The sequence below is a fragment of the Hyperolius riggenbachi genome, chromosome 8 (assembly GCF_040937935.1).
Source record: "Hyperolius riggenbachi isolate aHypRig1 chromosome 8, aHypRig1.pri, whole genome shotgun sequence".
Classification (NCBI taxonomy): Eukaryota; Metazoa; Chordata; class Amphibia; order Anura; family Hyperoliidae; genus Hyperolius; species Hyperolius riggenbachi.
In genome coordinates this window covers 175,704,832-175,727,811 of record NC_090653.1, presented here as the reverse complement: position 1 = coordinate 175,727,811, position 22,980 = coordinate 175,704,832, and the positions used below count along the sequence as shown (strand labels likewise).

The 22,980-nt window shown below is 46.8% G+C and overlaps 1 protein-coding gene across 9 annotated transcripts in view; it reads right to left on the bottom strand.

The window, feature by feature from the left end:
• The window catches only part of LOC137527196 (uncharacterized), a 334,365-nt gene that overhangs the window by 246,295 nt on the left and 65,090 nt on the right, over positions 1–22,980 (bottom strand). For all 9 annotated transcript variants that reach the window (XM_068247681.1, XM_068247683.1, XM_068247688.1 and 6 more), the window contains exon 2: positions 13,032–13,139. In XM_068247681.1, coding sequence (XP_068103782.1) covers positions 13,032–13,139 — 108 coding nt within the window. The remainder of the gene's footprint in view (positions 1–13,031; positions 13,140–22,980) is intronic.

Genomic DNA, 22,980 nt, shown 5'->3' with positions numbered 1-22,980 from the left:
CCCAGGTTTAATTCAGACACTTCATATTCTCCTACATCTTTAAAACATACTAATAAGTCTACTGGTTTCCCCAAAAACAATCCTATAGTCAGGGCCAGATTTGTACTCTTTACCGCCCTTGGCCACTGTCACCAGCTGCCCCCCTTCAGTATAGGTAGCAAGATTACCCCTCCCCCCTTCCATCTAGTATAGGTAGCCAGATGACTCCTCCCCCTTTCCCTCCAGTTTAGGTAGCGAGATGACCCCTCTCCCCTTCACTCCAGTATAGGTAGCCAGATGACTCCCTTAATCACTCCTTTTCCCACCCCTGCACCTTTCAGTATAGGTAGCCAGCTCGCCTTCACACTGCAGCAGCCATCAGTGTCACTAATTTCTCCGCTCTTCTCCAGTGCAGAAGTTTCCTCTCCATTTCCGTCTCCAATGCTGCCTAAGTCAATAGCCGCCGGCCACAATACAAACGTGCACAGAGCAAGGTGGCTGCTGCACAGGCAGCTAGCAGCAGAGTACCGCGGTCAGGCACTAGCCTGATCTATCTGCATTGCAGCATTTGCAGGCTTGCAAATGCTGCACCAGCTTGCAAATGCTGCACCAGTTTAGCCTGCTGCTTTGGTGCCCCTTCTCTTGTGGTGCCCTAGGCCATGGCCTAAATCCAGCCCTGCCTATAGTGAACATATTAGACTAGAACTATGGTATGGATTATACTTTGAGCTACTCTGGGGACAGTCAGTGACATGACTATTTACTCTGTAAAGTGCTGCAGAAGATGGCAATGCTATATAAATACATAATAATAATAATAATAATATGGTAGGACATAACACTGTGACTATGGTAGGATTAGATTGTGAGCACCTCTGAGGACAGTCAGTGACATGACTATGTACTCTGTAAAGTGCTGCAGAAGATGTCTGTGCTATATAAATACATCATATTATATTTGTAGGACATTAGACTGCGATTAAATGTGATTGTTCAAAAAGGCGACAACGTCGACTTGTTTTGGAGTAACCTTCCTCAGGCCTTCATAAACAATTGAAGAAGGTTACTCCGAAACAAGTCGACGTTGTCGCCTCTTTAAACAATTGTATATTTCAACATACAGTGGCTTGCAAAAGTATTCGGCCCCCTTGAAGTTTTCCACATTTTGTCACATTGCTGCCACAAACATGAATCAATTTTATTGAAATTCCACGTGAAAGACCAATACAAAGTGGTGTACACGTGAGAAGTGGAACGAAAATCATACATGATTCCAAACATTTTTTTACAAATCAATAACTGCAAAGTGGGGTGTTGCGTAATTATTCAGCCCCCTTTGGTCTGAGTGCAGTCAGTTGCCCATAGACATTGCCAAATGAGTGCTAATGACTAAATAGAGTGCACATGTGTGTAATCTAATGTCGGTACAAATGCAGCTGCTCTGTGACGGCCTCAGAAGTTGTCTAAGAGAATATTGGGAGCAACAACACCATGAAGTCCAAAGAACACACCAGACAGGTCAGGGATAAAGTTATTAAGAAATTTAAAGCAGGCTTAGGCTACAAAAAGATTTCCAAAGCCTTGAACATCCCACGGAGCACTGTTCAAGTGATCATTTAGAAATGGAAGGAGTATGGCACAACTGTAAACCTACCAAGATATGGCCGTCCACCTAAACTCACAGGCCGAACAAGGAGAGCGCTGATCAGAAATGCAGTCAAGAGGCCCATGGTGACTCTGGACGAGCTGCAGAGATCTACAGCTCAGGTGGGGGAATCTGTCCATAGGACAACTATTAGTCGTGCACTGCACAAAGTTGGCCTTTATGGAAGAGTGGCAAGAAGAAAGACATTGTCAACAGAAAAGCATAAGTCGTCCCCTTTGCAGTTTGCCACAAGCCATGTGGGGGACACAGCAAATGTGGAAGAAGGTGCTCTGGTCACTCAGGTCTCATCAAAATGGAACTTTTTGGCCAAAATGCAAAACGCTATGTGTGGCATTGAACTAACACTGCACATCACTCAGAACACACCATCCCCACTGTCAAATATGGTGGTGGCAGCATCATGCTCTGGGGGTGCTTCTCTTCAGCAGGGACAGGGAAGCTGTTCAGAGTTGATGAAAAGATGGATGGAGCCAAATACCGGGCAGACTTGGAAGAAAACCTCTTGGAGTCTGCAAAAGACTTGAGACTGGGGCGGAGGTTCACCTTCCAGCAGGACAATGACCCTAAACATAAAGCCAGGGTAACAATGGAATGGTTTAAAACAAAACATATCCATGTGTTAGAATGGCCCAGTCAAAGTCCAGATCTAAATCCAATTGAGAATCTGTGGCAAGATCTGAAAACTGCTGTTCACAAATGCTGTCCATCTAATCTGACTGAGCTGGAGCTGTTTTGCAAAGAAGAATGGGCAAGGATTTCAGTCTCTAGATGTGCAAAGCTGGTAGAGACATACCCTAAAAGACTGGCAGCTGTAATTGCAGCAAAAGGTGGTTCTACAAAGTATTGACCCAGGGGGCTGAATAATTATGCACACCCCACTTTGCAGTTATTGATTTGTAAAAAATGTTTGGACTCATGTATGATTTTCATTCCACTTCTCACGTGTACACCACTTTGTATTGGTCTTTCACGTGGAATTTCAATAAAATTGATTCATGTTTGTGGCAGTAATGGGACAACATGTGGAAAACTTCAAGGGGGCCAAATACTTTTGCAAGCCACTGATTGTTTTTGGTACTTGATAATGGGATGTTGTTTGCAAAGATTAATTCACTTAAAGATTTGTGAACTCTGTTTTTACAAAATAACTTTTTGATACATTAAAATTTAAGATCATCTTGAAACTTCTGTCTCTTCAAAAAACATTTTTTTACTATATATCCTTGTACTTATATGGTTAGGCGACACTATGGACATAACGTGTGAGGAGGAGGATGATGAAGTACCTGCTGTTGGTGCAGTTTTGGAGGTGTCTAAAGCAAGCGAAGCTGGGCAGGATGATTATGATGATGACGATGATACGGATGCCATGTGGGTTCCTAAGAGACGAGATGACCAAGGGGACTGTTCAGAGGGGGAGTCAGAGAGGAGTAGGAGGAGACAAGTTGCTGAAAGAAGCAGGGGGAGCTCGTCGTCAGAAACAGCTGGTGGCAGTGTCCGGTGCCATGAATCACCACCTATGGACAGCCAGCCAACATGTCCTTCAACGTCAGCTGCTGATGCCACCATAGTGCCATCACCCCAGGGGGGGCTCAGCGGTTTGGAAATGTTTTTAATGTGTCTGCCTCAGATCAGAGCAATGCCATCTGTTCTCTCTGCCTCCAAAAATTGAGCCGAGGAAAGGCCAACACCCACGTAGGGATGAAGAGAGCACCAGAGTAAAAGCAGCACACAAAAGAAAAGCCACCCTCCTTCTCCTCTTCCTCCTTCAGGTGCACCATCTTCAGCTGCTTTCTTACTTGCACCTTCACAGCCACCTTCCTCCACTCCGCCTCTGACCTTGAGCAGTTCCTGCTCCTCTGCCCACAGCAGCAGTCAGGTGTCCGTGAAGGCAATCTTTGAGCGGAAGAAGCCAATGTCTGCCAGTCACCCCCTTGCCCGGCGTGTGACAGCTGGCTTGGCAGAACTGTTAGCTCGCCAGCTGTTACCATACCAGCTGGTGGACTCTGAGGCCTTCCGTAAATTTGTAGCCATTGGGACACTGCAGTGGAAGTTACTAGGCCACAATTATTTCTCTAAAAAGGCGATACCCAAACTGTACCATGAAGTTGAGAGGCAAGTGGTGTCACCTCTGGCACACAGCATTGGGTCAAGGGTCCATCTGACCACGGATGCCTGGTCTGCCAAGTCAGGGCAGGTACATTACTTACACAGCCCATTGGGTCAACCTGGTGACCGCTGACAAGCAGGGAGTACGTGGCTGTGCAGCGGACCAACTTGTGACACCTCCTCCTGCTACATCCTCTTCGCTGTCGTCCTCCTCCTCCTCCTTGTCTTAGTGGCAGTTCAACTCTACTGGTGCTGCGATCTCCTCTCCAGCTACACAGTCCCATCTCCCCAGGGCCTATGCTGCATACCAGGTACGACGGTGTCACGCCATGTTAGACATGTCTTGCCTCAAAGCGAAGAGTCACACTGGAGCAGCTCTCCTGGCTGCTCTTAACACACAGGTGGGTCAGTGGCTGACCCCGCACCAGCTGGAGATCGGCAACGTCGTGTGTGACAACGGCAGCAATCTCCTTTCCGGCAACTAGAGATGGCCCGAGCCTCCGATTTTCAGTTCGCAAACTTCCGCAAAAAGTTTGGTTCGCGCAAACTTCCGCAAACCGCAATAGACTTCAATGGGGATGCGAACTCGGAAAACTAGAAACATTTATGCTGGCCACAAAAGTGATGGAAAGGATGTTTCAAGGGATCTAACATCTGATTTTTTGCATGGATGAGTGGGATAGATGCCAAAAGTCCCAGGGAAAAAATCTGGATTTGACGCAAAGCAGCATTTTAAGGGCAGAAATCACATTGAATGCTAAATTGCAGGCCTAAAGTGCTTTAAAACATCTTGCATGTGTATACATCAATCAGGGAGTGTAATTAGACTACTGCTTCACACTGACACACCAAACTCACTGTGTAACGCACCGCAAACAGCTGTTTGTGTTGTGACTACGGTGCTGGACTGGTGCGCACCATGGTGAGAGTGCAGGCGATAGCGGTTTTGAAGCCCATATGGTCGCCAGGCTGAGGTGATTGTCCAGCTGATCCAATCTGGTCTGTCCACAATGACGTAACGACCTTATTATCTTGAGTGTGCCCCCCCCCCAGACACTCATATAGCCGGCGGTCATTGCTCTATTGTGATACGCAAGCCCCTTGGCACATGTACATGCCTTTTGTTTTGTTGTTGCAGCCGCAGTGCAGCCAGAAAATTAGGCAGGCACACCAGAAAAATTAGTATGCTAGCAGCGGCCTTAAAAATTCAGGAATCCGCCTGGAGTCCTGGACCCTGTTGGTGGTGGCAGAGAAGGCAGTCCAGCGGCCTGCAGACAGAGATGCTGTGTGGGGAGCGACTTAGTCTTGGGGCAGGTAGTCACACGGCGTGCAGGCAGAGATGCTGTGCGTGGGGACTGACGTAGTCTTCGGGCAGGCCTGACCATGCTTTGCAGACCACGTGGTCAGATGGTCCCTAGACCCAACGCTGTGTGCCAGAGACAAAACCACTTGCCTTTCAACATTATGGTACATTTTGGGTATCGCTTTTTTTGAGAAATAATTGCATATCTTCCACTGCGGTGTGTGGATTTGCTTTTGCGTGCGCTTTCCCTCAGGTGGTCATCCCATTGCTGTTTGTGCTTTGTAATCATGTGCCTTCATAAGATAGTTGTCTTGGTCTTTCCACGGCTCAATTTTTGGTAGCAGAGAGTACAGATGGCATTGCTCTCATCTGAGGCACACACGAAAACATTTCCACACTGCCGAGCCCTGGGGTGATGGCACTTTGGTGGTGGCGGCCGACTGAGAGTTAAATGGGGTGCCAGAATCAGAGCAGGAGGAGGAAGATATGTCACGCTTCCATGCGGAAGCTGAGAAAGTTGAGGTGTTCTGTGTTAAATCGTCAACTACATCCTGACAATATTGGAGGTTGATGGCACGTGCCTTCTTCTGAATGCTGTACTTTGGTCGCTGGCCGCACAAAATCACGACAGCGTGACCTCGAACAGACCTGCCAGGTGGCCTGCCTCTGCCTTTTGTTTTGTCCATATTGGGGGGGATGAAGTGAAAGGTATGCAGTGACTTGACTAATACAATGTGCAGTCAGTCAGACAGATGCAGTTAACAGGTATGCACGGAGTGGTATATCACACTGCGTGTGCTCACGTAGGTAGGTGGGTGCACTGTGAACAACTGGTAGTAGATATATGCAGTACTGGGTATTACAATGTGCACCTGTCACGCACACAGGTAGTCACTGGATGTGCTGGGCCTGGCAGTGGCACACATAGTATGGATTATCAAGGCTGTCTACGCAACACAAGTGTCAGTGGGACACACAGAAAAAAAAAAGAGAACAAGAACAAGATTTGCTCTCAAAAGAGCTGTTGTGGGGTGCTATTTTAGCAATAAGAATCGGCAAGGAGAAAGCTAACAAGCCTACAAGAGCCTAACTAATCTTTCCCTATGAGAGAGTCTGCAGTGCAGCAGCTGTCCCTTCTCTATTTACTGCAGGCACACGAGTGAGTATAATGGCCGGCGGGGCCTGCCTTTTATAAGGGGGGGAGTGGCTCCAAGAGGGAGTGTAGCCTGATTGGCTACAATGTGCCTGCTTTCTGTGTTGTAGAGGGTCAAAGTTGACCCTAATGGTGCACTATGGGGGCAAACCGAACTTCTGGAAAAGTTCCCGGTTCGCCGCGATCGCGAACCATGGAAGTTCGCCGGGAACCGTTCGCCAGCGAACAGTTCGGGCCATCTCTATCGGCAACGTGGTGTGTGACAACGGCAGCAATCTCATTTCCGCTTTGAATTTGGGAAAGCTGACACATGTACCCTGCATGGCACATGTGCTGAATCTAGTCATTCAAAGATTTGTGTCAAAGTACCCAGGATTAGAGGACGTCCTGAAGCAGGCCAAGAAGGTGTGTGGGCATTTCAGGCGGTCTTATACAGCCATGGCACATTTTGCTGATATTCAGCGGAGAAACAAGTTGCCGGTGGGACGCCTGATTTGTGATAGCCCGACTTGCTGGAATTAGACCCTCCTTATGTTCTCTCGCCTTCTAGAACAGGAGAAAGCCGTCACCCAGTACCTCTACAACTACAGTAGAAGGACACAGTCTGGGGAGATGGGGATGTTCTGGCTTACTTCTTGGAGCGGGCCATGCGTAGAGTGGTGGATCAAGCAGTGGAGGAGCGTGAACAGGAACAGTTACAGGAGGAAGTGTTGTGGGATCAATTCTCATCAGAACCAGATGTTTCCTCAACACCTGCAGCAGCACAGGGGGGGAGGAGGAGGAGTAAGAGTAATGTGGGGAGGAGGAGTCAGACTAGGATGATGAGGAAGGTGTTTCTTTGGAGGAGGAGGCAGTGGCAGAAGAACAACCGCATCAGGCGTCGCAGGAGGCTTGTGCTGCTCAACGTTCCCGTTGTATTGTTGGTGGCTGGGGGGAGGAGGAGGACTTACCTGACATCACTGAGGAAGAGCAAGAGGAGATGGATAGTACGTCTGCATCCAACTTTGTGCAGATGGCGTCTTTCATGCTGTCCAGCCTGTTGAGGGACCCCCGTGTTAAAAAACTCAAGGGGAATGAGCTGTGCTGGGTGGCCACACTACTAGACCCTTGGTATAGGCACAAAGTGGCAGAGATGTTTCCAAATCACCAGAAGGCAGAAAGAATGCAGCACTTGCAGAACAAGCTGGCAACTATGCTTTACAATGCGTTTAAGGGTGATGTCACAGCACAACGCAATAAAGGTACCACTGTCAGTAATCCTTCTCCCATGTCCATGTAGGCAAGGACAGGACGCTCCAGCGATCTCATGGTGATGTCGGACATGCGGACATTCTTTAGTCCAACGCCTCGCCTTAGCCCTTCCGGATCCACCCTCTACCAACGCCTGGACCAGCAGGTAGCCGACTACCTGGCCTTAAGTGTGGATGTAGACACTGTGAGCAGCGATGAACTCTTGGACTTCTGGGTGCGCAGGCTTGACCTGTGGCCAGAGCTGTCACAATTTGCCATCCAACTTCTGTCTTGCCCTGCCTCAAGCATCCTGTCAGAAAGGACCTTCAGTGCAGCTGGGGGCATTGTCACTGAGAAGAGAAGTCGCCTAAGTCACAAAAGTGTTCAGTACCTCACCTTTATCAAAATGAATGAGGCATGGATCCCGGAGGGCTACTGCCCGCCAGAAGGCTAAGTCAGTCCCATACACAGCATCTCTGCCTGCAGGCCGCTTGACTGCCTTCTCCGCCACCACCTACAGGGTCCAGGACACCTGGCGGATTCCTGAATTTTTAAGGCCGCTGCTAGCAGCGGCCGCTATAATAATTTTTCTGGTGGGTGTACATGACTGCTTAATTTTTCTGGCTGCACTGCAGCTGCAACAACAAAACAAAAGGCATGTAAATGGGTCGATTCCCCTCAACGATCATTATCTTGCCATGGTGAAGGGGCTTGCTTATCACAATGAAGCAATGACAGACGGCGATATGAGTGTCTCGGGGGGGGCACACCCAAGATAATAAGGTCGTTGCTTCATTGTGGACAAACCAAATTCGATCAGCAGAGAAAGTAATATGGAAAGTTTATCAGTCACACAGTTGAATGAATGGCAGACTTGTCCTCCATCGCAGATTCTCTTTTTCTCGTTAAAGGTATTGAACAGCCAGCAGAAAAGTAATTTAAAAAAATAGATGTAAGCTTTAACAATGGTAGAGAAAGAACCATGGAAAGTTGATACAGTCAGACATTACCTGACATCACTGAGGAAGAGCAATCTCGCCATGGTGCGCACCAGTCCAGCACGGCCGTCACTACACAAACAGCTGTTTGCGGTGCGTTACACAGTGAGTTTGGTGTGTCAGTGTGAAGCAGTGCTCTAATTACACTCCCTGATTGATGTATAGACATGCAAGATGTTTTAAAGCACTTTAGGCCTGGAATTAGCATTCAATGTGATTTCTGCCCTTAAAACGCTGCTTTGCGTCAAATCCAGATTTTTCCCCGGGAATTTTGGCGTCTATCCCACTCATCCAGGGGCGCCTCTAGCCATTTTGTCACTCCAGGCGAAAAAACCTGTGGCGCCCACCCCCAATAAAATTTGCGTGCATGGAACAATATAACTTAAGGACACTTAAATATAGTGCACAAATGAATAATGTAAACATTACAATCAGATATAACAGATATCAGATCAAATGCACATAACACGTCCCCCAGAGAACAAGGCAAGACATAATTCCCCACATAAAACTATTTCATGTATCATGTCCGCCACAGATCAAATGCAGATGGTGATACACATATGCTTTTTTACATAACAAGACTAGAGTGAAAACATCACACTGTGACAATGATTGTCATTAGACTCTGCTTCTCTAAGGACAGTCAGCTAGTGACACCTCTATTCACTCTGTACAGTGCTGCTAAAATATGGTAGGACATTACAATATGACTATGGTAGGATTAGATTGTGAGCTCTTCTGAGGACAGTCAGTGACTTGACTATGACTATGTACTCTGTAATGTGCTGCAGAAAATGTCAGTGCTATAAATATATAATAATAATATGGTAGGACATTACACTATGACTATGGTAGGATTAGAGTGTGAGCTCCGCTAAGGGCAGTCAGTGACATGACTATGTACTCTGTAATGTGCTGCAGTCAATGTCACTGTTATATATTGTTATAAATTAGTATTTATATAGCACCAACATATTACGCAGTACTGTACAGAGTATATTGTCTTGTCACATAACTGTCCCTTAGAGGGGCTCACAATCTAATCCCTACTATAGTCATATGTCTATGTATGTATTCTGTAGCGTGTATCATAGTCTAGGCCCAATTTTAGGGGGAAGCAAATTAACTTATCTGTATGTTTTTGTGATGTGGGAAGAAACTGAAGTGCCCGGAGGAAACCCACGCAGACATGGGGAGAACATACAAGCTTCTTGCAGATAGTGCCCTTGCTAGAATTGAACCAGGGACCCAGTGCTGCAAGGCAAGAGGGCTAACCACTACACCCCTGTGCTGCCCCGTCTATAAATACATAGAGTGAAGAGATGCCTCAGGATCCTAATGAGGCTTCCCTCAGTGCTCTGATGTCCCCTAAAAAGGCATTGATGCTAATCATATCAGGGTGGCGCACCTCCTCTTCCTTCAGTATGGCTGCACAGTAGCCACATGAGCACGCCCGTGCATGCGCAGTAAGCCACAGTTGTGGGGTTCATGCTACTGCGCATGTGCGGCCATACTTGCGTGGCTACTGCATGGCTGCATTCATAATTGAGGACAAGTGCGAGCTCGATCTGCAGGGGGCCCCCGCTCAGCGACAGGGAACATTGGACCACTTCTAGTGATAGCTCACTACTCCCCCAGTGACAGCTCACAGCCCCCAGACACAGCTTACCCCTACCCACGGTTACCTGACCCTTGTTGTGACAACTAACTCTTCCCCATCCCCAGTGACAGATCATTTTCCCCTTATATGTTACTATGAAGGCAAACCATAATGCTGGGAATACACCATGAGATTTTTTTTGGCAGATAGATGGTTCAATAGATAATTTCCAACACTTCCGATCTGATTTTCGATCGTTTTATTTGATTGATTTCTCATAGAAGTAAATGAAAATCGATCGTCATTAAATCCAAAAAATCTTATTGTGTATTCTCAGCATCAGACATCGTGGGACTGTTTGTTTACAATAGCATTAAAGTGACCCCAGAGATCACAAATTACAACATTTTTAACTCACCTCGGGCTTCCTCCAGACCCATAAGCATGGATGAATCCCTCGTTATCTTCCCATTGCCCTCCATTCAGAGGTAATCAGCGCTCACCTTCTGTGCATGTGCAGAAGACCCCGGCTGACGTCACTGAACTAAATACTGGAGCTTATTATCGCTAAAACAGAGGATTGTGGGAGGATGGCGAGGGAAGAACCGTGCTTATGGGGGTGGAGGAAGCCGCTGGTAAGTAAAAAAACTTTATAAATCGTGATCTCTGGTACACTTTAAAGCGGACCTGAACTCACAATGTCCTCTTTGCTCTTAAAGATACGCAACAGCATAATAACTTTTACATTGAACCTGAGATGAGAATCGTATCAAGTTCCATACTTACCTGGGGCTTTCTTATGCCCCGTTAGGGCTGCTCATCCCTCGCCATCTCGGGCGGTGGGCGGGCAACGCGATTTGGAGGAGGTGGAGTGGGCGGGACTTTTGTGAGACTCCTCCATGTCTATTGGCTGTGGCTGGGCCTGGGCGGGTGGAAGGTTCCTGCATAGAAGCGGCAGAGCACGTGGTGTAAATAAACCACGATCGCCCACAAGCACAGCTGCAGCTGATTTTAATAGCGGCGATCAGCAGTCTTCCCCCCGCAGCAGCGCGCCCCCCTCCCTTCATGCCGCTTCAAGCAGCTGCTTGTAGTGACAGACGGTAAAGGCGCCCCTGCACTCATCCATGCAAAAACTCAGATGTTAGACCCCTTGAAACATCTTTTCCATCACTTTTGTGGCCAGCATAAGTGTTTCTAGTTTTCAAAGTTCGCCTCCCCATTGAAGCCTATTGCGGTTTGCGAAAGTTCACGTGAACCGAACTTTTGTGGAAGTTCGCGTTTGCAGTACGCGAACCGAAAATGGGAGGTTTAAGCCATCTCTACAAGGGAACAGAAGGACAGACAGGGGGCAGAGATGGCACAGGGGGACTGAAGGTGGCACAAAGGGACATTTGTTCAGGAGTTGTGGCTTCATTTGAGGTGGGCTTAATCAGGGGCATGGTGCCCCCCAGGACCAATGACACTCCAAGCAGTAGCCTGTAATGCCTATGCCTAAAAACGCCCCTGGAGTGACCGGTATAATTGAACATTAATCCAATGCTTTATACAGTATATTATATTACGTGTCATTTATATCCCTGGTTTCTTAAAGCTTTACAGGAGAAAGAAGAAAAAAAGAAATGCAGTCGAGCTCTGTGTAGATTTGGGACTGTACATACACATGTTCATCTTGCTATGTCACATGTCAATTCAGAAACTGTGAGAAAACGCGGAAAAGCCACCGCGAGTGTTCAGAGCAAGGCGGCTGATTCCGCGTCCAACGCGGCAGGTTGCGCGCATGGGCCTGCATCTGCTGGCATGACTGAACGCGAAAAAAATGCTGCATGTCCCGAGAACAAGGCGGCGGATTCCGCGTCTGACACGGCAGTTTGCACGCATAGGCCTACATCTGACAGTATGGCGGAACGCGGAGGAACCGCCGCATGTTCTGATAGCGGTGCGGCTGGTTCCGCGCCCAGCACAGCGGATGGTTTACAGCATAGGTCTGGTGTGGCTGGGACTGATAGTCCACACAGGTTTAGAAGGACGCGCGCGCGCGCTGAGAGGCAGAGCTTTTATGACAGCCAGCCGGTCAGCTGACAATTCCACCATTTCCCATTGGTCCAGCACTTAGGGGAGGCGCTGGAGAGCGCCATGCTATATATACTGGGTGCTGGTCATTCTCTGGTTGTCTGCCGTTGCGATCACTACGTGGTAGCACTCAGGCCTTGCTAGTATCTGTGATATTATCTGTGTTATTATCTAGACCAGTTCCTGGGTGTTGACGATCAAGGGCCTCACACCTCAGTCTAGGGAAAACTGTATATTATCTGTGTTATTACCTAGACTAGTTCCAGGGTGTTGATGATCAAGGAGCTCACACCCAAGACTAGGCATTGTTGATTATTTGTTATGACCTTCTGCTTTCCTGACTACTCTTCTGATCTCCGATTAGGCACTTCGCTATATCTGATACTCTGTTGCCGAACTCTGCTTGTCTTAGGATTCCGCATCTGTCTCCTGTCTCTGTCCCTGATCTGTCTGTCTGTTGCCGACCTGGCTTGTCCGACCTTGAGCGCTATCTCCCCAGTTAGAGATAGCTCACAGACCTGGGGGTGACACCCTTCCTTGGTGTCACTCACACTCTGTCCTTCCTATTCTTAGCCTGACCCCTTCCTCAGAAGAGAGTCTCAGGCTTACGGAAGGAACGTGTTACTGTGCAGTATTCCTTACTGCTGTGCACCTGCTCCTCAGGTGCAGTCCTCAAAGTATTTCTGTTACACCAAACACTCTTATTACTCAGGTGTCCAGAGGTTAGAGATATATCTGATTATCGGTGATACTGCAGAATATCAATAATCGGGTATATATCTGTATTCTCGGTGATACTGCAGATCACCGGTAATCAGACCCTCTCTGTGTTACACCGATCATTACAGAAACACGTTAAGATTAACAATAGACTAATTAATACTTGCATTACATTGGTAGAAATGATGAATTTAATTTACCTGTATGTGCTAATATAAGGGCTAAAATGATAAGCAGAATTCCCAGTGCTGATCTGGAGACAAGTGCTCTTGATAAGTTGTAGTTGTAAACAGAAAGTAATAAGGTACCTGGAAAAGGGAGGCAAAAGAGTTACAATTCATCATAAGGCAATTTGTGTAGCAAATGGCATATTTTATGTGATCTTTGTTTACAGCATTTACATGAATTAACATGTCACACAGTTCAATTAAAGCTTCTTCTAAAGAGACTCTGTAACAAAATGTTCAGCCTTATTTCTTCTATCCTATAAGTTCCAATGTGGTCTGGATTAATGCAGCCTTTTCTAGTTGCACTGTCTCTGTAATATATCGAATCTTCTTTTCTTTGTCAAGCTTTGTCGACCCAGGGAGGAATGGGCTGCCTCTGTTGTAATGGATACAAGTTATGCACGCCCCCTGCAGGCTCTGTGTGCTTTGTTTACTCCTCACAGACAGCGTCTCTGCTCTCAGTTTCAGCTTGTCTGTGATGCTTGTTTGTGAGGCTGAGGGAGGAGGGAGCTGCCTGTCACATGCTGAGAAACTGTGAGAATCCCAGACTGCAGTGCAGATAATTCACTATGTAATAAAAACTTGTAGTATACTGTATCATGATATATATATATTTATATATATATATATATATATATATATATATATATATATAGTCATGATATATATACATATAGTCCCTGACTTACGAACGCCTGTAGTTTTTGAGAAAATAGATTTTTTTAAACTTTTATATAAGCAGGTACAGAGGGCAGAGGTTACACAGAGGGGGACACTGGAGGCACAGGGGGGCACAGAGGAGGTACAGGGGACAGAGATGGCACAGTGTTCCGACTTAAGAACAGATTCATGTTAAGAACGAACCTAGAGTCTCTAACTCGTTCGTTAACCGGGGACTACATATATATATATATATATATATATATATACAGATAGATAGATAGATAGATAGATAGATAGATATAGATATAGATAGGCACACACATATACCTACACACACATTAGTGTATGTGCGTGTATATATATATATATATATATATATATATATATATATATATATATACGCACACACACACACACATCATTTCCGGTTTAGCGGCCATGTTTTTTTTTGTTTGTAAACACTGCCTAAAACTGGTGATTAAAAGCCAGGATCGTGGCGGGGAGTGGCGGAAACGGCAAAGAGGGATCCAGGAGATCACAGTGACTCGATTGGTATGTTTTTTATTGTACAAATCGGACAGTACAGATTCTCTTTAAGGTGTTGTTAGTGATGCAAATAACTGTAACCCTATAGCTTAACCAACTTTCATACAGCTGCTTCTGGAAATCATCAGTAAAGGCCAGGATGCCCCTAGCTTTATGCAAGCAAGGTTTAGAGCACCATACCTTTTGTTGATTATTGTCAAATAGCCCAAAACATGTATATGCAAAGTAGATCTTGCAGCTCTGTATGCAAGTGGATCCGAGATGAAAAACTAACTATAACAAGTAACTTGTCTATATATCTTATCTAAAGTTTAGATAGTTTACACAGCAAATATAGCTGCAAACAGCTTTAATAGAAAATTATTATTTCTTCCTGTGATACAATGACAGCAGCCATGTTGTTTGTAAACATTACACAGAGGCAGGCTTATCTGTATCTTGATCACTAAGCCTGTGCAAAAAACCTAATCCCCCCTCCTCCCTCCGAAATCAATGGCTAGTAACACCTCCTCCTCCTCCTGCCCAGACTGAGCTCCCATGAGCCCTTGCTACTGCCAAGGCTTTCTGAAAACTTGTGGGTGTGGTTTATTTAGTTTATAGGGAATACGAGTATTAAAACAAAAACAAAAAAGTATTTGGCTTGAGGAATGCCCTATAAACAATAGGAAAGGAACACAATTATGCAATGAGTAAAAGTTCACCTCGGATCCACTTTAAAGCATTTTCCACCAAATACCAGCATTTTTATGTATAGTTTGACCACAGCATGAAACCAAGTAAGCAAAATGTTTGTGTTTTTTTTTAAGCTAGGAGATAAGCTTCATAAGCACAGTTGATATTTGGCAGTTGGAGAAGGAAATATATAATTATGAAATGACTGGTTTAACTGAATGCTATGATTTTGTTGTGAGTGGTGATGTGTTGTTCTCAGAGGGAATTAGGGTGTGGGTCTAGGTGGATTTTATGGGAATAGGGGAAATGTATTGGTTCTGCCAGTATGAGAAGGATGTACATTTCGCTGTGAAAAACCTGTGGTGGCAGGAGAGTGGCCATTAGAATTTTCTGGACTCATATGGGATACTGTGTTTCCCACTTTTTCAGTACCATGGTAGACAGTACATTGTAGCTGTGTAGTCCTTATTGTTTTGTGCCCTGTCTTTGCACTTTCCACTTTCTTCACATTTTAATGCAGATACATAAATATACCTCAATGTATCCTAGCTTTTCAGGATCTACAAAATGTGTCCCAGTTTTTCCCAGCATGTCCTGGCTTTCCAGTGCTCCCCAAAGCACTTGCAAAATGTTGGTTTTCAGCTATCCCCTGGAGTTCATGTCTTGTGTATCACCTGGAGTACATGTACTATGTGGTGAGAAACTCAGTACTAGGATACTCGCCATCCTCTTGTGGACAATAGAGTTTCTTACTTTGGCCTTAACCTCATCAAATTGAAACAAGGGTTTTCTCTAAGCTCTGGCCATAGTTTACCAGTGATTAGAAGACAATGTAGCTTTATTTTTTGGTGGTCCTTGTGTCTGACTGGTTTCAAAATGTAATATATTTGCCCAAATGTCTCTTGGGCTAATTGTACCAAACAGTGGGGTTGATTCATCACTAATACAAATAGCGAGCATTACTTCCTGTAATGCTTGCTACTTCCTTTTGCTCCCCTTACTGCACGCTTAGCCTGCCTTATCGTAGTTAATGTGCCTTATCAGAGTTAAAGGGAGGGAGACACCGAGAGCCCAATATAGTGCAGCATGTACTGGCAGTTAGATGAAAGTGTGCAAATGTTAGAGTGGTACTCACAAGTCAGGGTTACATTCCAGGTAACCACTGTATAGGCAGGTGGGGAGATTAAACCTGTCCCCACTCAGGATTAAGAAGTCGCTCTCTTTAGATGAACAAAAGGGGCCAATTCCCCTCCACCAGAGGTGGACACAATATTGTAGACAGTGTTACAGAGGCGCCAGAAGTATAAAATTAGATAAAATGCGTAAAAAATAGGGAGGTAATAAGTGGACTTACCTCCCTAATGCAGACACAAGGAAATGTCGGGTTTTCGACAAAAAAACATTTTATTTATATACTCCAATAATTTGCAACGCGTTTCGTGGGCTCAACCCACTTCATCAGGCTATGAACAGGAGTAAAAGGAAGTAAACACTTGTGAACAGCTTCAGTCAGCTTAGCGCCTCAGAGTTAGTGTGCCCTATCAGAGTTAGGGCGCCTTATCCGAGTAGCACAGCAAGCGCTACAAACGTATGCCTGCTAATTGGCAATGACGAGAGCTCCACTTGTCCTGCCCTGAGCCTCTGTGGGTCCAGTCACTTTAAAGGACCTTATCCCCACACTTTGATGGGCCCAATTGGCAGCCTTTCAAGTTTCCTGTCAAGTGACAGGCAGCCTATTGGGCCAATCAAAGAGCGGGGATAATGTCCTTTAAAGTGACTGGACCCGCAGGGGCTCAGGGCAGGATGAGTGGAGCTCTCGTCATTGACAATTAGCAGGCATAGGTTCGTAGCGCTCGCTATGCTACTCTGATAAGGCACATTAACTCTGATAAGGCACATTTATTCTGATAAGGCACGCTAAGCATGCAGTAAGGAGAGCAAAAGGAGATAGCGAGCGTTACAGGAGGTAATGCTCGCTATTTGTTATAGTGAATCAACCCCAGTGAGTGAAGGATACTGTAAAACCTGGACAAAAGTGCACAACTTTAAGGTGCCCATACACTTGTCAGATTAGCAGCAGATAGATCATCAGATGGATTTTTTATCTATCTGATGTGTTTTTAGAACATTTTTTACTAGGATAGAATTCCAATAGATTTCAGTTTGAAATCTATTGAAATTCGATCTAATGGCATTTTTTGCAATCAGATTTCCATTAGGGCCAATGCAAAATGATAAGCAATCGACCTAGATTTTCCACCCTGCCAGTTCGATGGAAATCCATCAAAATCGATCGAAATCGGCCATCGATCGGTTGATTGGCCAACCAATTTGCAATCGATCAATCGATTGATCAATTTTGATCGATCGATCAGCCAGAAAATCGGCTGAGTGTATGGGCCCCTATATTTTTTAAGTACACACATAAAGAAAAGCAAACAAAGTAAAATAAAAAATACAGAACAACCTGATCTATAAACGAAGAAGAATAGTTATAAAGATTTAAGTCTCTGTCAACAATTTAATTTGCAAATCACAGATGTTGAAATCTCCCACTCCCATAATATCTTAAGGATACAATATAGGTGCATACACACGTCAGATTTTTCAGCAGACTGTCGTTTGGATCAGACGTTTGAACGACTTTTCCGGCAAACAGAGAATCGTTGGAACGTCACATCTATACGGACGACAAGACGAACGACAGACTGAGAAGCGAGTCACTCAACAGACTGAGAATTACTGGCCGTAATTGGGACCATTTGTCAGATCTGCATTCTAGTAGGCGACCAGCTGAGTGCACATTGCCTTCTTCATTGCCTTGCAATTTGAAAATGATTTCTCCAGAGCGAGCAGCAGCTTGTTTTTATGTGCTGTACCAACATGAGAAGGAGAAGAAAAGAAGAAGGAACGAGTCACAAAGTGAAGCACCTGCCAAACGCTGTCTGTGGGCCAAGGATTGGCTACTGGATCGGGACAATATTTCCCACGATAATCTTTTGCGGGAGTTAAGAGTCTCAGCTCCTGAGGACTATCGTAACTACCTGTGCATGTCCAACACCGTATTTTCAACGGGTATTGTCCGGCCGTACATCCAGAAGAAGGACACTTGCATGCGCAAAGCTATTACAGCTGAGCAGCGACTTGTGGCGACCCTGCGCTACCTAGCCACAGGGAGAGGGCTGCAGGACCTCAAGTTTTCAACAGGGATATCTCCTCAGGCACTCGGCCTGATCATTCCGGAGACGTGTGCTGCTATTGTTCAGTGCCTAAAGGATGATTATATGAAGGTATGTGTGCATTTATTTGTAATGTATTCTTATTATTATTATTTGTATTATTATTCTTATTTGTTGTGTATGATATTATGTATATTATGTATTTTGAGTTCTTTTGAGTTTGCTATCATGCTCTTGTATTTGGATCTGTTAGTTGTTTTGGTTATGGTTGTTCCTGCCAGGGCAAAGTGCACGGATTTGGAGGGGGATGGGGGGGGGGGGTGTCCTTCCCGGCCGGTGCCCCCCCTCCTCCCCCAGCCAGGAAAAAGATCATGAGAATCATGAGATCCGTTCCTCCCAGCACAGATCAGACAGCACTAGACGCTGGGCTGGACTGACTGGAATATGGCCGGCAATATTGATTTTTAATGCAATAAATCCTCCTATTCTGACTGTCACCCCCCTTTGAATTCTTCTGGTCCTGCTGTGACAGCAGCCTGCTGGGAGGGAAGGATGTATTATAGCATTGCTTGCTTATTCAAAATCAATATAAATATTGCCTGTCATATATCCAGTAGCTGTAGGCTGCAACATCCAACATGGCTGACTGCTGTATGTTTTTGGCTTACTGGCTACTGTGACACCCTTCCTCTCACTCCCAGACACACCAGTAGTGTTGGGCGAACAGTGTTCGCCACTGTTCGGGTTCTGCAGAACATCACCCTGTTCGGGTGATGTTCGAGTTCGGCCGAACACCTGACGGTGCTCGGCCAAACCGTTCGGCCACATGGCTGAACTAAGAGCGCATGGCCGAACGTTCCCCGAACGTTCGGCTAGCGCTGTGATTGGCCGAACGGGTCACGTGGTTCGGACCCGAACGCGCTCTGATTGGCCGAACGGTCACGTGGTTCGGGTAAATAAATACCCGAACCACGTCATATCTCCGCCATTTGTCTGTGGGTTTAGCTTTGGGTAGGCAGGCAGGGTAGTTCGCGCTCCAGCCACGCTAGCCAGGGTCCCCCCTGTCATTGTGTCACTGCTGGGAACAGTAGTACACCGCTTGCTCAGCCACACTATATAGCATTCTGTTTACTGCCACTCTGTGTACCTCGCTCAGCCACACTATATAGCATTCTGTTTACTGCCACTCTGTGTCTGCTGGGAATAGTAGTACACCGCTTGCTCAGCCACACTATATAGCATTCTGTTTACTGCCACTCTGTGTACCTCGCTCAGCCACACTATATAGCATTCTGTTTACTGCCACTCTGTGTCTGCTGGGAATAGTGGTACACCGCTCGCTCAGCCACACTATATAGCATTCTGTTCACTGTTCTGTGTCTGTTTGGAATAGTGGTACACCGCTCGCTCAGCCACACTATATAGCATTCTGTTTACTGTTCTGTGTCTGCTGGGAATAGTGGTACACCGCTCGCTCAGCCACACTATATAGCATTCTGTTTACTGTTCTGTGTCTGCTGGGAATAGTGGTACACCGCTCGCTCAGCCACACTATATAGCATTCTGTTTACTGTTCTGTGTCTGCTGGGAACAGTAGTACACCGCTCGCTCAGCCAGAGTATATAGCATTGTGTTTACTGCCACTCTGTGTACACCGCTCAGCCAGACTATATACCATTGTTTACTGACACTCTGTGTACACCGCTCAGCCAGACTATATACCATTGTTTACTGACACTCTGTGTACACCGCTCAGCCAGACTATATACCATTGTTTACTGCCACTCTGATTCTGCTGGGAACAGTAGTACACCGCTCGCTCAGCCAGACTATATAGCATTGTGTTTACTGCCACTCTGTGTACACCGCTCAGCCAGACTATATACCATTGTTTACTGACACTCTGTGTACACCGCTCAGCCAGACTATATACCATTGTTTACTGAAACTCTGTGTACACCGCTCAGCCAGACTATATACCATTGTTTACTGCCACTCTGATTCTGCTGGGAACAGTAGTACACCGCTCGCTCAGCCAGACTATATACCATTGTTTACTGACACTATATAGCAGACTATATAGCATTGTGTGTACACCGCTCAGCCAGACTATATACCATTGTTTACTGACACTCTGTGTACACCGCTCAGCCAGACTATATACCATTGTTTACTGCCACTCTGATTCTGCTGGGAACAGTAGTACACCGCTCGCTCAGCCAGACTATATACCATTGTTTACTGACACTCTGTGTACACCGCTCAGCCAGACTATATACCATTGTTTACTGCCACTCTGATTCTGCTGGGAACAGTAGTACACCGCTCGCTCAGCCAGACTATATACCATTGTTTACTGCCACTCTGATTCTGCTGGGAACAGTAGTACACCGCTCGCTCAGCCAGACTATATACCATTGTTTACTGACACTCTGTGTACACCGCTCAGCCAGACTATATACCATTGTTTACTGCCACTCTGATTCTGCTGGGAACAGTAGTACACCGCTCGCTCAGCCAGACTATATAGCATTGTGTTTACTGCCACTCTGTGTACACCGCTCAGCCACACTATATAGCATTGCGTACTCTGCCAGTCAGTGTGTATATTGCTGGGATCAGTAATACTCCACTCACCGTCAACCACTATATGAGCTCAACATGAGTTCCCCAGAGACCTCCGCTGTGAGCAGCACTCCCAACAACAGCAACAGCCAACGCCCCACGCAAGCTATAACATCCACCCCAGCAGCCAGTGGTCAGCAGCAGCCCTCCCCGGAGGAGAACGTTGTGTCCATCAGTCCGTCGCCAGAGCGATTAATGAGGGCTGCCATTGAGGAGATGATGGGGCCTGATGTGGAGGAGGAGGTCTGGCTCAGGCCAGCATCCCAAGTTAATGTTGAGGACGATGAGGGGTCTGTGTCTGGGGATGTTGGGGTGGCAGAGGTGGTGGGTGGGTCAGACTCAGGAGAAGAGTTGTATGATGAGGATGATGATCGGGACCATCTGTATGTGCCTCAGAGTCCGACCCCGGAAAACATGTTGTATCGTGTGTTTAGGTACTAAAATCTGCGTTCCCTCCCAGTAGTGTTGGGCGAACAGTGTTTGCCACTGTTTGGGTTCTGCAGAACATCACCCTGTTCGGGGTGACTATATAGCAGACTATATAGCATTGTGTTTAATGCCACTCTGTGTACACGGCTCAGCCACACTATATAGCATTGTGTTTACTTCCACTCTGTGTCTGCTGGGAACAGTAGTACACCGCTCACCCGCCACTGTATAGCATTGTGCTCTGTGTCACTGCTGACAATAGTGGTACACCGCTCACCCACCACTGTATAGCATTTCTGTACTGCCACTGTACTGCTGCCAGTCAGCGTGTACTTTAAGGATAAGTGAAATGAGGAAGAAATCCGGTGAAAGAGGGAGGGGCAAGGGAAGAGGTGTTCCCCTGACGGTTCACGTACAGGCCACAGGGGAGCACCCAAGAAAACCCACTCAATACTGCCCATGTTGTCCAGGACAACAACCCTCACAGATCCAAAAGAACAGGACCAGATAATTACTTGGATGACCTCTCAAGCGTCCAGCAGTGGGTTAAGCAGCACCAGCACATCACGCACGAGGTCCGAGTCCTCAGCCAGTTAAAGTCTGGGCTTTCTTTGAAGACTGCGCTGAGGATGTTACCATGGCGATTTGCAAGGTGTGCAAGACCCGCCTGAGCAGGGGGAAAAGTATTAACAACCTCTCCACCACCAGCATGAGCCGCCACATTCTATCCAAACATCCCACTCTGTGGGCAAACGCGGCAGGACAGGGTACCACCAGCAACACTGCCTCCCTTGGGTTCACCAGACTCACCACCAGACCCGCCTCAGCAGCAGCAGTAGCCCAGCCATTGCGTGGTTCACAACATTCACAAACATCAGACGATGCTGACACTGTCACTTTCCGGACTAGTGCTCTTGAGGTCTCCCAGTGTTCATCAAACACAACAACCAACAGCCCTTCGGTGTGCAGCGCTACGGTTGAGTTGTCTGTCTCTGAGATGTTTGAGCACAAGAGGAAATTGCCAGCAAATGACCCCCGGGCCGTGGCAGTAACAGCCAGCCAGCATAGCCAAGCTTCTGGCCTGCGAAATGCTGCCATATCGAGTGGTGGAGACAAACAGCTTCAAGGGCATGATGTCAGTGGCCATCCCACGTTACGTGGTTCCCAGCCGCTACCACTTTGCGCGCTCTGCAGTGCCTGAGTTGCATGAGCACGTGGTCAGCTAAATAACCCGAAGCTTGAAGAATGCCGTTGCCTGCAAGGTTCACCTCACCACTGACACCTGGACGAGTGCGTTCGGCCAGGGTCGATACATCTCCCTTACCGCGCACTGGGTGAACCTTGTGGAGCCTGGCAGCGATTCCTCACCTGCTACGGCGCGGGTGTTGCCCACGCCGCAAACAGCTGGATAACAACAGCAGCACCTACCTCTCTGACTCCTTCTCCTCCAACGCATCTCAAAGCTGTACCTCATCCGGAAATGCTAACCCAGCACCAGCAGCAGTAGGATCGTGGAAGCAGTGCAGCACAGCTGTTGGCATGCGTCAGCAAGCGTTGCTGAAGCTGATCTGCCTTGGGGATAAGCAGCACACAGGGGAGGAAATTTGGAGGGGAATAAAGGAACAGACGGATTTGTGGCTGGCACCGCTGGACCTGAAACCGGGCATGAAGCTAGACACCTGGCACGAACTGGCAATGTACGCAATAGAGGTGCTGGCTTGCCCGGCAGCCAGCGTTATGTCGGAACGCTGTTTCAGTGCTGCCGGAGGCATCATCACAGATCGGCGTATCCGCCTCTCCACAGAAAA